The following is a 15068-nucleotide window of genomic DNA, read 5'->3' as shown; positions in this document are numbered from 1 at the left end:
AGAGGGAGCTTTACGCTGTATCTGACCCCGTGCTGTCCCTGTCATGGGAGTGTTTGATGGGGGGACAGTGCAGAAGAAGATTTTCTCTGTATCTAACCCCGTGCTGTCCCTGTCCTGGGAGTGTTTGATGGGGGACAGTGTAGAGGGAGCTTCACTCTGTATCTAACACCATGCTGTCCCTGTCCTGGGATGTGTTTGATGGGGACAGTGTAGAGGGAGCTTTACTCTGTATCTAACCCTGTGCTGTCCCTGTTCTGGGTGTGTTTGATGGGGACAGTGTAGAGGGAGCTTCACTCTGTATCTAACACCATGCTGTCCTTGTCCTGGGAGTTTTTGTCGGGGACAGTGTAGAGAGACCTTTACTCTGTATCTAACTGCATGCTTTCCCTGTCCTGGGATGTGTGTGATGGGGAAAGTTTAGAGAGAGCTTTACTCAGTACCTAATCCTGTGCTGTCCCTGTCCTGAGATGTGTTTTATGGGGGACCATGTTGCGGGAGATTTACTCTGTATCTAATTCCACACTGTTCCTGTCCTGGGAGTGTTTGATGGGGGACATTGTAGAGAGAGCTTTACTCTGTATCTAACCCTGTGCTGTCGCTGTCCTGGGAGTGATTGATGGGGACAGTGTAGAGTGAGCTTTACTCTGTATCTAACCCTGTGCTGTCTCTGTCCTGGGAAGTGTTTGATTGGGACAGTGTAGAGGGAGATTTACTCTGAATCTAACCCTGTGCTGTCCCTGTCCTGGGATGTGTTTGATGGGGAAAGTGTAGAGAGAGCTTTACTCTGTATCTAACTCCGTGCTGTCCCTGTCCTGGGAGTGTTTGATGGGAGACAGTGTAGAGAGAGCTTTACTCTGTATCTAACTCCGTGCTGTCCCTGTCCTGGGAGTGTTTGATGGGGGACAGTGTAGAGAGGGCTTTACTCTAAATCTAATCCCGTGCTGTTTCTGTCCAGGGAAGTGTTTGATGGGGGACACTGTAGAGGAAGCTTTACTCTGTATCTAACACTGCTGTCCCTGTCCCGGGAGTGTTTGATGGGGGATAATGTAGAGAGAGATTTACTCTGTATCTAACCCTGTGCTGTCTCTGTCTTGGAAGTGTTTGATGGGGACAGTGTAGAGAGAGCTTTACTCTGTCTCTGACCCCAAGCAGTCCCCGTCCTGGGAGTGTTTGATGGGGACAGTGTGGAGAGAGCTTTATTCTGTATCTTACTCCATGTTGTCCCTGTCCTGGGAGTATTTGGTGGGAGACAGTATAGAGGGAGCTTTACTCTGTATCTAACCCCACACTGTTCCAGTCCTTGGGATGTTTGATGGGGACAGTGTAGAGGGAGATTTACTCTGTATTTAACCCTGTACTGTCCCTGTCCTGGGAGTGTTTGATGTGGACAGTGTAGAGGGGGCTTTACTCAGTATCTAACTCCGTGCTGTCCCTGTCCTGGGAGTGTTTAATGGTGACACTGTAGAGGGAACTTAACTCTGTATCTAACCCGATGCTGTCCCTGTCCTGGGAGTGTTTGATGGGGACAGTGTAGAGGGAGCTTTACTCTGTATCTAACCCTGTGCTGTCCCTGTCCTGGAAGTGTTTGATGGGGACAGTGTAGAGGGAGCTTTACTCTGTATCTAACCCCATGCTGTCCCTGTCCTGGGAGTGTTTAATGGTGACATTGTAGAGGGAACTTAACTCTGTATCTAACCCGATGCTGTCCCTGTCCTGGGAGTGTTTGATGGGGACAGTGTAGAGGGAGCTTTACTCTGTATCTAACCCCATGCTGTCCCTGTCCTGGGAGTGTTTGATGGGGGACAGTGTAGAGGGAGCTTTACTCTGTATCTGACCCCGTGCTGTCCCTGTCCTGGAAGTGTTTGACGGGGGACAGTGTAGAGGGAGATTTACTCTGTATCTAACCCCAAGCTGTCCCTGTCCTGGGAGTGTTTGACGGGGACAGTGTAGAGAGAGCTTTACTCTGTGTCTAACCCTGTGTTGACCCTGTCCTGGGATGTGTTTGATGGGGACAGTGTAGAAGGAGCTTTACTCTGTATCTAATCCCACACTGTCCCTGTCCTGGGAGTGTTTGATGGGGACAGTGTAGAGGGAGCTTCACTCTGTATCTAACACCATGCTGTCCTTGTCCTGGGAGTTTTTGTCGGGGACAGTGTAGAGAGACCTTTACTCTGTATCTAACCGCATGCTTTCCCTGTCCTGGGATGTGTGTGATGGGGAAAGTGTAGAGAGAGCTTTACTCAGTACCTAATCCTGTGCTGTCCCTGTCCTGAGATGTGTTTTATGGGGGACCATGTTGCGGGAGATTTACTCTGTATCTAATTCCACACTGTTCCTGTCCTGGGAGTGTTTGATGGAGGACATTGTAGAGAGAGCTTTACTCTGTATCTAACCCTGTGCTGTCGCTGTCCTGGGAGTGATTGATGGGGACAGTGTAGAGTGAGCTTTACTCTGTATCTAACCCTGTGCTGTCTCTGTCCTGGGAAGTGTTTGATTGGGACAGTGTAGAGGGAGATTTACGCTGAATCTGACCCTGTGCTGTCCCTGTCCTGGGATGTGTTTGATGGGGAAAGTGTAGAGAGAGCTTTACTCTGTATCTAACTCCGTGCTGTCCCTGTCCTGGGAGTGTTTGATGGGGGACAGTGTAGAGAGAGCTTTACTCTGTATCTAACCCCATGCTGTCCCTGTCCTGGGAGTGTTTGATGGGGGACAGTGTAGAGGGAGATTTACTCTGTATCTAACCCCATGCTGTCCCTGTCCTGGGAGTGTTTGATGGGGGACAGTGTAGAGAGAGCTTTACTCTGTATCTAACCCCGTGCTGTTTCTGTCCTGGAAGTGTTTGATGGGGACACTGTAGAGGAAGCTTTACTCTGTATCTAATACTGCTGTCCCTGTCCCGGGAGTGTTTGATGGGGGATAATGTAGAGAGAGATTTACTCTGTATCTCACCCTGTGCTGTCTCTGTCTTGGAAGTGTTTGATGGGGACAGTGTAGAGAGAGCTTTACTCTGTCTCTAACCCCAAGCAGTCCCCGTCCTGGGAGTGTTTGATGGGGACAGTGTGGAGAGAGCTTTATTCTGTATCTTACTCCATGTTGTCCCTGTCCTGGGAGTATTTGGTGGGAGACAGTATAGAGGGAGCTTTACTCTGTATCTAACCCCACACTGTTCCAGTCCTTGGGATGTTTGATGGGGACAGTGTAGAGGGAGATTTCTCTGTATTTAACCCTGTACTGTCCCTGTCCTGGGAGTGTTTGATGTGGACAGTGTAGAGAGGGCTTTACTCTGTATTTAACCCTGTACTGTCCCTGTCCTGGGAGTGTTTGATGTGGACAGTGTAGAGGGAGCTTTACTCTGTATCTAACTCCGTGCTGTCCCTGTCCTGGGAGTGTTTAATGGTGACACTGTAGAGGGAACTTAACTCTGTATCTAACCCGATGCTGTCCCTGTCCTGGGAGTGTTTGATGGGGACAGTGTAGAGAGAGGAGAAAGTGAGGTCTGCAGACGCTGGAGATCAAAGCTGAAACTTTATTGCTGGAACAGCACAGCAGGTCAGGCAGCATCTAGGGAACAGAAGATTCGACGTTTCGGGCACATGCCTGAAGAAGGGCATGTGCCCGAAACGTCGAATCTTCTGTTCCCTAGATGCTGCCTGACCTGCTGTGCTGTTCCAGCAATAAAGTTTCAACAGTGTAGAGAGAGTTTTACTCAATATCTAACCCTGTGCAGTCCCTGTCCTGGGAGTGTTTGATGGGGGACAGTGTAGAGGGAGATTTACTCTGTATCTAACCCCACACTGTCCCTGTCCTGGGAGTGTTTGATGGGGACAGTGTAGAGTGAGCTTTACTCTGTATCTAACTCCGTGCTGTCCCTGTCCTGGAAGTGTTTGATGGGGACAGTGTAGAGAGAGCTTTACTCAATATCTAACCCTGTGCAGTCCCTGTCCTGGGAGTGTTTGATGGGGGACAGTGTGGAGGGAGATTTACTCTGTATCTAACCCCACACTGTCCCTGTCCTGGGAGTGTTTGATGGGGGACAGTGTAGAGGGAGACTTACTCTGTATCTAACCCCACACTGTCCCTGTCCTGGGAGTGTTTGATGGGGGACAGTGTAGAGGTAACTTTACTCTGTATCTAACCCTGTGCTGTCCCTGTCCTAGGAGTGTTTGATGGGGACAGTGTAGAGAGAGCTTTACTCTGTATCTAACCCTGTGCTGTCCTTGTCCTGGGAGTGTTTGATGGTGAAAGTGTAGAGAGAGCTTTACTCTGTACCTAACCCTGTGCTTTCCCTGTCCCGGGATGTGTTTGGTGGGGAAAGTGTAGAGGAAGCTTTACTCTGTATCTAACTCTGTGCTGTCGCTGTCCTGGAAGTGGTTGATGTGGGACAGTGTACAGGGAGTTTTACTCTGTATCTAACCCTGTGCTGTCCCTGTCCTGGGAGTGTTTGGTGGCGACAGTGTAGAGGGAGCTTTACTCTGTATCTAACCCCACATTGTTCCAGTCCTGGGAGTGTTTGATGGGGGACAGTGTAGATGGAGCTTTACTCTGTATCTAACCCCACACTTTCAGTCCTGGGAATGTTTGATGGGGGACAGTGTAGAGGGAGCTTCACTCTGTACCTAACTCCGTGCTGTCCCTAACCTGGGAGTGTTTGATGGGGACAGTGTAGAGAGAGCTTTACTCTGTATCGAACTCTGTGCTGTCCCTGTCCTGGGATGTGTTTGATGGGGACAGTGTAGAGAGAGCTTTACTCTGTATCTACCCCCGTGCTGTCTCTGTCCTGGAAGTGTTTGGTGGGGGCAGTGTATAGGGAGCTTTACTCTGTATATAACCTTGTGCTGACTATGTCCTGGGAGTGTTTGATGGGGGGACAGTGTAGAGTGAGCTTTACTCTGTATCTAACCTTGTGCTGTCCCTGTCCTGGAAGTGTTTGGTGGGGACCGTGTAGTGGAAGCTTTACTCTGTATTTAACCCCAAGCTGCCCCTGTCCTAGGAGTGTTTGATGGGACAGTGTAGAGAGAGCTTTACTCTGTATCTAACCCCGTGCTGTCCCTTTCCTGGGAGTGTTTGATGGGGGGATAGTGTAGAGTGGGCTTTACTCTGTATCTAACCCTGTGCTGTCACTGTCCTGGGAGTGTTTGATGGGGGACAGTGTAGAGGACGCTTTACTCTGTATCTAACCCCGTGCTGTCCCTGTCCTGGGAGTGTTTGACCGGGACAGTGCAGAGAGAGCTTTACTCTGTGTCTAACCCCATGCTGTCCCGGCCCTGGGATGTGTTTGATGGGGAAAGTGTAGAGAGAGCTTTACTCAGTATCTAACCCTGTGCTGTCCCTGTCCTGGGATGTGTTTGATGGGGAAAGTGTAGAGAGAGCCTTACACAGTGTCTGACCCTGTGCTGTCCATGTCCTGGGAGTGTTTGATGGGGGACAGTGTAGAGGGAGCTTTACTCTGTATCTAACCCCACACTGTACCTGTCCTGGGAGTGTTTGATGGGGGACAGTGTAGAGAGAGCTTTACTCTGTCTCTAACCCTGTGCTGTGCCTGTCCTGGGAGTGTTTGATGGGGGACAGTGTAGAGGAAGTTTTACTCTGTATCTAACCCTGTGCTGTCTCTATCCTGGGAGTGTTTGATGGGGACAGTGTAGAGGGAGATTTACTCTGAATCTAACCCCAAGCTGTCCCTGTCCTGGGAGTGTTTGACGGGGACAGTGTAGAGAGAGCTTTACTCTGTATCTAACCCCTTGCTGTCCCTGTCCTGGGAGTGTTTGATGGGGGACAGTGTAGGGGGAGCTTTACTGTGTATCTAACCCTGTGCTGTCTCTGTCCTGGGAGTGTTTGATGGGGACAGTGTAGAGAGAGCTTTACTCTGTATCTAACCCCGTGCTGTCTCTGTCCTGGGAGTGTTTGATGAGGACAGTGTAGAGAGAGCTTTACTCTGTATCTAACCCTGTGCTGTCCCTGTCCTGGGAGTGTTTGATGGGGGACAGAGTAGAGGGAGCTTTACTCTGTATCTAACCCCGTGCTGTCCCTGTCCTGGGAGTGTTTGATGTGGGGACAGAGTAGAGGGAGCTTTATTCTGTATCTAACCCCACACTGTTCCAGTCCTGGGAATGTTTGATGGGGGACAGTGTCGAGGGAGATTTACTCTGTATCTAACCGTGTGCTGTCCCTGTCCTGGGAGTGTTTGATGGGGGACAGAGTAGAGGGAGCTTTACCCTGTATCTAACCCCGTGCTGTCTCTGTCCTGGAAGTGGTTGATGGTGACAGTGTCGAGGGAACTTTACTCTGTATCTTACCCTGTGCTGTCCCTGTCCTGGGAGTGTTTGGTGGCGACAGTGTAGAGGGAGCTTTACTCTGTATCTAACCCCACACTGTTCCAGTCCTGGGAGTGTTTGATGAGGGACAGTGTAGAGGGAGCTTTACTCTGTATCTAACCCCGTGCTGTCCCTGTCCTGGGAGTGTTTGATGGGGACAGTGTAGAGAGAGCTTTACTCTGTATCTAACCCTGTGCTGTCCCTGTCCTGGGAGTGTTTGATGGGGGACAGTGTAGGGAGAGCTTAACTCTGTATCTAACCCTACGCTGTCCCTGTCCTGGGAGTGTTTGATGGGGACAGTGTAGAGAGAGCTTTACTCTGTATCTAACCCTGTGCTGTCCCTGTCCTGGGAGTGTTTGATGGGGGGATAGTGTAGAGGGAAGCTTTACTCTGTATCTAACCCCGTGCTGTCACTGTCCTGGGAGTGTTTGATGGGGGACAGTGTAGAGGGAGATTTACTCTGTATCTAACCCTGTACTGTCCCTGTCCTGGGAGTGTTTGATGGGGACAGTGTAGAGTGAGCTTTACTCTGTATCTAACTCCGTGCTGTCCCTGTCCTGGAAGTGTTTGATGGGGACAGTGTAGAGAGAGCTTTACTCAATATCTAACCCTGTGCAGTCCCTGTCCTGGGAGTGTTTGATGGGGGACAGTGTGGAGGGAGATTTACTCTGTATCTAACCCCACACTGTCCCTGTCCTGGGAGTGTTTGATGGGGGACAGTGTAGAGGGAGACTTACTCTGTATCTAACCCCACACTGTCCCTGTCCTGGGAGTGTTTGATGGGGGACAGTGTAGAGGTAACTTTACTCTGTATCTAACCCTGTGCTGTCCCTGTCCTAGGAGTGTTTGATGGGGACAGTGTAGAAGGAGCTTTACTCTGTATCTGACCCTGTGCTGTCCCTGTCCTGGGAGTGTTTGATGGCGAAAGTGTAGAGAGAGCTTTACTCTGTACCTAACCCTGTGCTTTCCCTGTCCTGGGATGTGTTTGGTGGGGAAAGTGTAGAGGGAGCTTTACTCTGTATCTAACTCTGTGCTGTCGCTGTCCTGGGAGTGGTTGATGTGGGACAGTGTACAGGGAGTTTTACTCTGTATCTAACCCTGTGCTGTCTCTGTCCTGGGAGTGTTTGATGGGGACAGTGTAGAGGGATCTTTACTCTGTATCTAACCCCATGCTGTCCCTGTCCTGGGAGTGTTTGATGGGGGACAGTGTAGAGGGAGCTTTACTCTGTATCTTACCCCGTGCTGTCCCTGTCCTGGAAGTGTTTGACGGGGGAACAGTGTAGAGGGAGATTTACTCTGTATCTAACCCCGTGCTGTCCCTGTCCTGGGAGTGTTTGACGGGGACAGTGTAGAGAGAGCTTTACTCTGTGTCTAACCCTGTGTTGACCCTGTCCTGGGATGTGTTTGATGGGGACAGTGTAGAAGGAGCTTTACTCTGTATCTAATCCCACACTGTCCCTGTCCTGGGAGTGTTTGACGGGGACAGTGTAGAGAGAGCTTTACTCTGTATCTAACCCCGTGCTGTTCCTGTCCTGGGAGTGTTTGATGGGGGACAGTGTAGGGGGGAGCTTTACTCTGTATCTAACCCTGTGCTCTCTCTGTCCTGGGAGTGTTTGATGGGGACAGTGTAGAGAGAGCTTTACTCTGTATTTAACCCCGTGCTGTCTCTGTCCTGGGAGTGTTTGATGGGGGACAGTGTAGAGGGAGATTTATTCTGTATCTAATCCCGTGCTGTCCTTGTCCTGGGAGTGTTTGATGTGGGGACAGAGTAGAGGGAGCTTTATTCTGTACCTAACCCCACACTGTTCCAGTCCTGGGAATGTTTGATGGGGGACAGTGTAGAGGGAGCTTTACTCTGTATCTAACCCCGTGCTGTCCCTGTCCTGGGAGTGTTTGATGGGGGACAGAGTAGAGGGAGCTTTACCCTGTATCTAACCCCGTGCTGTCTCTGTCCTGGAAGTGGTTGATGGTGACAGTGTCGAGGGAACTTTACTCTGTATCTTACCCTGTGCTGTCCCTGTCCTGGGAGTGTTTGGTGGCGACAGTGTAGATGGAGCTTTACTCTGTATCTAACCCCACACTTTCAGTCCTGGGAATGTTTGATGGGGGACAGTGTAGAGGGAGCTTCACTCTATACCTAACTCCGTGCTGTCCCTAACCTGGGAGTGTTTGATGGGGGACAGTGTAGAGAGAGCTTAACTCTGTATCTAACCCTACGCTGTCCCTGTCCTGGGAATGTTTGATGGGGACAGTGTAGAGAGAGCTTTACTCTGTATCTACCCCCGTGCTGTCTCTGTCCTGGAAGTGTTTGGTGGGGGCAGTGTATAGGGAGCTTTACTCTGTATATAACCTTGTGCTGACTATGTCCTGGGAGTGTTTGATGGGGGGACAGTGTAGAGTGAGCTTTACTCTGTATCTAACCTTGTGCTGTCTCTGTCCTGGAAGTGTTTGGTGGGGACCGTGTCGTGGAAGTTTTACTCTGTATTTAACCCCAAGCTGCCCCTGTCCTAGGAGTGTTTGATGGGACAGTGTAGAGAGAGCTTTAAATCTGTATCTAACCCCGTGCTGTCCCTTTCCTGGGAGTGTTTGATGGGGGGATAGTGTAGAGTGAGCTTTACTCTGTATCTAACCCTGTGCTGTCACTGTCCTGGGAGTGTTTGATGGGGGACAGTGTAGAGGACGCTTTACTCTGTATCTAACCCCGTGCTGTCTCTGTCCTGGGAGTGTTTGATGAGGACAGTGTAGAGAGAGCTTTACTCTGTATCTAACTCTGTGCTGTCCCTGTCCTGGGAGTGTTTGATGGGGGACAGAGTAGAGGGAGCTTTACTCTGTATCTAACCCTGTGCTGTCCTTGTCCTGGGAGTGTTTGATGTGGGGACAGAGTAGAGGGAGCTTTATTCTGTATCTAACCCCACACTGTTCCAGTCCTGGGAACGTTTGATGGGGGACAGTGTCGAGGGAGATTTACTCTGTATCTAACCGTGTGCTGTCCCTGTCCTGGGAGTGTTTGATGGGGGACAGAGTAGAGGGAGCTTTACCCTGTATCTCACCCCGTGCTGTCTCTGTCCTGGAAGTGGTTGATGGTGACAGTGTCGAGGGAACTTTACTCTGTATTTTACCCTGTGCTGTCCCTGTCCTGGGAGTGTTTGGTGGCGACAGTGTAGAGGGAGCTTTACTCTGTATCTAACCCCACACTGTTCCAGTCCTGGGAGTGTTTGATTGGGGGACAGTGTAGATGGAGCTTTACTCTGTATCTAACCCCGTGCTGTCTCTGTCCTGGAAGTGGTTGATGGTGACAGTGTCGAGGGAACTTTACTCTGTATCTTACCCTGTGCTGTCCCTGTCCTGGGAGTGTTTGGTGGCGACAGTGTAGAGGGAGCTTTACTCTGTATCTAACCCCACACTGTTCCAGTCCTGGGAGTGTTTGATGGGGGACAGTGTAGATGGAGCTTTACTCTGTATCTAACCCCACACTTTCAGTCCTGGGAATGTTTGATGGGGGACAGTGTAGAGGGAGCTTCACTCTATACCTAACTCCGTGCTGTCCCTAACCTGGGAGTGTTTGATGGGGGACAGTGTAGAGAGAGCTTAACTCTGTATCTAACCCTACGCTGTCCCTGTCCTGGGAATGTTTGATGGGGGACAGTGTAGAGAGAGCTTTACTCTGTATCTACCCCCGTGCTGTCTCTGTCCTGGAAGTGTTTGATGGGGGCAGTGTATAGGGAGCTTTACTCTGTATCAAACCTTGTGCTGTCTCTGTCCTGGAAGTGTTTGGTGGGGACCGTGTAGTGGAAGCTTTACTCTGTATTTAACCCCAAGCTGCCCCTGTCCTAGGAGTGTTTGATGGGACAGTGTAGAGAGAGCTTTACTCTGTATCTAACCCCGTGCTGTCTCTGTCCTGGGAGTGTTTGATGAGGACAGTGTAGAGAGAGCTTTACTCTGTATCTAACCCTGTGCTGTCCCTGTCCTGGGAGTGTTTGATGGGGGACAGAGTAGAGGGAGCTTTACTCTGTATCTAACCCTGTGCTGTCCTTGTCCTGGGAGTGTTTGATGTGGGGACAGAGTAGAGGGAGCTTTATTCTGTATCTAACCCCACACTGTTCCAGTCCTGGGAATGTTTGATGGGGACAGTGTAGAGAGAGCTTTACTCTGTATCTACCCCCGTGCTGTCTCTGTCCTGGAAGTGTTTGATGGGGGACAGTGTATAGGGAGCTTTACTCTGTATCTACCCCCGTGCTGTCTCTGTCCTGGAAGTGTTTTGTGGGGACCGTGTAGTGGAAGCTTTACTCTGTATTTAACCCCAAGCTGCCCCTGTCCTAGGAGTGTTTGATGGGACAGTGTAGAGAGAGCTTTACTCTGTATCTAACCCCGTGCTGTCTCTGTCCTGGGAGTGTTTGATGAGGACAGTGTAGAGAGAGCTTTACTCTGTATCTAACCCTGTGCTGTCCCTGTCCTGGGAGTGTTTGATGGGGGACAGAGTAGAGGGAGCTTTACTCTGTATCTAACCCTGTGCTGTCCTTGTCCTGGGAGTGTTTGATGTGGGGACAGAGTAGAGGGAGCTTTATTCTGTATCTAACCCCACACTGTTCCAGTCCTGGGAATGTTTGATGGGGGACAGTGTAGAGAGAGCTTTACTCTGTATCTAACCCTACGCTGTCCCTGTCCTGGGAATGTTTGATGGGGACAGTGTAGAGAGAGCTTTACTCTGTATCTACCCCCGTGCTGTCTCTGTCCTGGAAGTGTTTGATGGGGGACAGTGTATAGGGAGCTTTACTCTGTATCTACCCCCGTGCTGTCTCTGTCCTGGGAGTGTTTGGTGGGGACCGTGTAGAGGGAGCTTTACTCTGTATCTACCCCCGTGCTGTCTCTGTCCTGGGAGTGTTTGATGGGGACAGTGTAGAGGACGCTTTACTCTGTATTTAACCCCAAGCTGCCCCTGTCCTAGGAGTGTTTGATGGGACAGTGTAGAGAGAGCTTTACTCTGTATCTAACCCCGTGCTGTCCCTTTCCTGGGAGTGTTTGATGGGGGGATAGTGTAGAGTGAGCTTTACTCTGTATCTAACCCCGTGCTGTCACTGTCCTGGGAGTGTTTGATGGGGGAAAGTGTAGAGAGAGCTTTACTCTGTATCTAACTCCGTGCTGTCGCTGTCCTGGGAGTGTTTGATGGGGGACAGTGTAGAGGACGCTTTACTCTGTATCTAACCCCGTGCTGTCCCAGTCCTGGGAGTGTTTGATGGGGGACAGTGTAGAGAGAGCTTTACTCTGTGTCTAACCCCATGCTGTCCCGGCCCTGGGATGTGTTTGATGGGGAAAGTGTAGAGAGAGCTTTACTCAGTATCTAACCCTGTGCTGTCCCTGTCCTGGGATGTGTTTGATGGGGACAGTGTAGAAGGAGCTTTACTCTGTATCTAATCCCACACTGTCCCTGTCCTGGGAGTGTTTGATGGGGACAGTGTAGAGGGAGCTTCACTCTGTATCTAACACCATGCTGTCCTTGTCCTGGGAGTTTTTGTCAGGGACAGTGTAGTGAGACCTTTACTCTGTATCTAACCGCATGCTTTCCCTGTCCTGGGATGTGTGTGATGGGGAAAGTGTAGAGAGAGCTTTACTCAGTACCTAATCCTGTGCTGTCCCTGTCCTGAGATGTGTTTTATGGGGGACCATGTTGCGGGAGATTTACTCTGTATCTAATTCCACACTGTTCCTGTCCTGGGAGTGTTTGATGGAGGACATTGTAGAGAGAGCTTTACTCTGTATCTAACCCTGTGCTGTCGCTGTCCTGGGAGTGATTGATGGGGACAGTGTAGAGTGAGCTTTACTCTGTATCTAACCCTGTGCTGTCTCTGTCCTGGGAAGTGTTTGATTGGGACAGTGTAGAGGGAGATTTACGCTGAATCTAACCCTGTGCTGTCCCTGTCCTGGGATGTGTTTGATGGGGAAAGTGTAGAGAGAGCTTTACTCTGTATCTAATTCCACACTGTTCCTGTCCTGGGAGTGTTTGATGGAGGACATTGTAGAGAGAGCTTTACTCTGTATCTAACCCTGTGCTGTCGCTGTCCTGGGAGTGATTGATGGGGACAGTGTAGAGTGAGCTTTACTCTGTATCTAACCCTGTGCTGTCTCTGTCCTGGGAAGTGTTTGATTGGGACAGTGTAGAGGGAGATTTACGCTGAATCTGACCCTGTGCTGTCCCTGTCCTGGGATGTGTTTGATGGGGAAAGTGTAGAGAGAGCTTTACTCTGTATCTAACTCCGTGCTGTCCCTGTCCTGGGAGTGTTTGATGGGGGACAGTGTAGAGAGAGCTTTACTCTGTATCTAACCCCATGCTGTCCCTGTCCTGGGAGTGTTTGATGGGGGACAGTGTAGAGGGAGATTTACTCTGTATCTAACCCCATGCTGTCCCTGTCCTGGGAGTGTTTGATGGGGGACAGTGTAGAGAGAGCTTTACTCTGTATCTAACCCCGTGCTGTTTCTGTCCTGGAAGTGTTTGATGGGGACACTGTAGAGGAAGCTTTACTCTGTATCTAACACTGCTGTCCCTGTCCCGGGAGTGTTTGATGGGGGATAATGTAGAGAGAGATTTACTCTGTATCTCACCCTGTGCTGTCTCTGTCTTGGAAGTGTTTGATGGGGACAGTGTAGAGAGAGCTTTACTCTGTCTCTAACCCCAAGCAGTCCCCGTCCTGGGAGTGTTTGATGGGGACAGTGTGGAGAGAGCTTTATTCTGTATCTTACTCCATGTTGTCCCTGTCCTGGGAGTATTTGGTGGGAGACAGTATAGAGGGAGCTTTACTCTGTATCTAACCCCACACTGTCCCTGTCCTGGGAGTGTTTGATGGGGACAGTGTAGAGTGAGCTTTACTCTGTATCTAACCCTGTGCAGTCCCTGTCCTGGGAGTGTTTGATGGGGGACAGTGTAGAGGGATCTTTACTCTGTATCTAACCCCATGCTGTCCCTGTCCTGGGAGTGTTTGATGGGGGACAGTGTAGAGGGAGATTTACTCTGTATCTAACCCCGTGCTGTCTCTGTCCTGGGAGTGTTTGATGGGGACAGTGTAGAGGGAACTTTACTCTGTATCTAACCCCGTGCTGTCCCTGTCCTGGAAGTGTTTGACGGGGGAACAGTGTAGAGGGAGATTTACTCTGTATCTAACCCCGTGCTGTCCCTGTCCTGGGAGTGTTTGACGGGGACAGTGTAGAGAGAGCTTTACTCTGTGTCTAACCCTGTGTTGACCCTGTCCTGGGGTGTGTTTGATGGGGACAGTGTAGAAGGAGCTTTACTCTGTATCTAATCCCACACTGTCCCTGTCCTGGGAGTGTTTGACGGGGACAGTGTAGAGAGAGCTTTACTCTGTATCTAACCCCGTGCTGTTCCTGTCCTGGGAGTGTTTGATGGGGGACAGTGTAGGGGGAGATTTACTCTGTATCTAACCCCGTGCTGTTCCTGTCCTGGGAGTGTTTGATGGGGGACAGTGTAGGGGGAGCTTTACTCTGTATCTAACCCTGTGCTCTCTCTGTCCTGGGAGTGTTTGATGGGGACAGTGTAGAGAGAGCTTTACTCTGTATCTAACCCCGTGCTGTCTCTGTCCTGGGAGTGTTTGATGGGGGACAGTGTAGAGGGAGCTTTATTCTGTATCTAATCCCGTGCTGTCCCTGCCCTGGAAGTGTTTGATGGGGGACAGAGTAGAGGGAGCTTTATTCTGTACCTAACCCCACACTGTTCCAGTCCTGGGAATGTTTGATGGGGGACAGTGTAGAGGGAGCTTTACTCTGTATCTAACCCCGTGCTGTCCCTGTCCTGGGAGTGTTTGATGGGGGACAGAGTAGAGGAAGCTTTACCCTGTATCTAACCCCGTGCTGTCTCTGTCCTGGAAGTGGTTGATGGTGACAGTGTCGAGGGAACCTTACTCTGTATCTTACCCTGTGCTGTCCCTGTCCTGGGAGTGTTTGGTGGCGACAGTGTAGAGGGAGCTTTACTCTGTATCTAACCCCACACTGTTCCAGTCCTGGGAGTGTTTGATGGGGGACAGTGTAGATGGAGCTTTACTCTGTATCTAACCCCACACTTTCAGTCCTGGGAATGTTTGATGGGGGACAGTGTAGAGGGAACTTCACTCTATACCTAACTCCGTGCTGTCCCTAACCTGGGAGTGTTTGATGGGGACAGTGTAGAGAGAGCTTTACTCTGTATCGAACTCTGTGCTGTCCCTGCCCTGGGAGTGTTTGATGGGGGACAGTGTAGAGAGAGCTTAACTCTGTATCTAACCCTATGCTGTCCCTGTCCTGGGAATGTTTGATGGGGACAGTGTAGAGAGAGCTTTACTCTGTATCTACCCCCGTGCTGTCTCTGTCCTGGAAGTGTTTGGTGGGGGCAGTGTATAGGGAGCTTTACTCTGTATATAACCTTGTGCTGACTATGTCCTGGGAGTGTTTGATGGGGGGACAGTGTAGAGTGAGCTTTACTCTGTATCTAACCTTGTGCTGTCTCTGTCCTGGAAGTGTTTGGTGGGGACCGTGTAGTGGAAGCTTTACTCTGTATTTAACCCCAAGCTGCCCCTGTCCTAGGAGTGTTTGATGGGACAGTGTAGAGAGAGCTTTACTCTGTATCTAACCCCGTGCTGTCCCTTTCCTGGGAGTGTTTGATGGGGGGATAGTGTAGAGTGAGCTTTACTCTGTATCTAACCCCGTGCTGTCACTGTCCTGGGAGTGTTTGATGGGGGGACAGTGTAGAGTGAGCTTTACTCTGTATCTAACCCT

The 15068-nt window shown here is 50.4% G+C and overlaps 2 protein-coding genes across 2 annotated transcripts in view; one reads left to right on the top strand and one right to left on the bottom strand.

The window, feature by feature from the left end:
* Window positions 1-15068, top strand: part of plcxd3 (phosphatidylinositol-specific phospholipase C, X domain containing 3) — a 165411-nt gene that overhangs the window by 45379 nt on the left and 104964 nt on the right. The window lies entirely within an intron of this gene.
* LOC148152039 (uncharacterized) overlaps window positions 10142-15068 on the bottom strand; it is a 51225-nt gene continuing 46298 nt past the window's right edge. The window contains exons 6-10 of the mRNA XM_087992894.1: window positions 14646-14715; window positions 14456-14506; window positions 11679-11810; window positions 10641-10770; window positions 10142-10292 (exon numbers count right to left, since the gene is read on the bottom strand). Of these exons, the coding sequence (XP_087849020.1) occupies window positions 10142-10292; window positions 10641-10770; window positions 11679-11810; window positions 14456-14506; window positions 14646-14715 (534 nt within the window). The remainder of the gene's footprint in view (window positions 10293-10640; window positions 10771-11678; window positions 11811-14455; window positions 14507-14645; window positions 14716-15068) is intronic.

Source organism: Chiloscyllium plagiosum, unplaced genomic scaffold (assembly GCF_037043375.1).
Source record: "Chiloscyllium plagiosum isolate Xiang-an unplaced genomic scaffold, Cpla_swu_hap1 HiC_scaffold_2, whole genome shotgun sequence".
Taxonomy (NCBI): domain Eukaryota; kingdom Metazoa; phylum Chordata; class Chondrichthyes; order Orectolobiformes; family Hemiscylliidae; genus Chiloscyllium; species Chiloscyllium plagiosum.
Note: the sequence above shows the minus strand (reverse complement) of the source record. Positions and strands in the feature narration are given on the sequence as shown.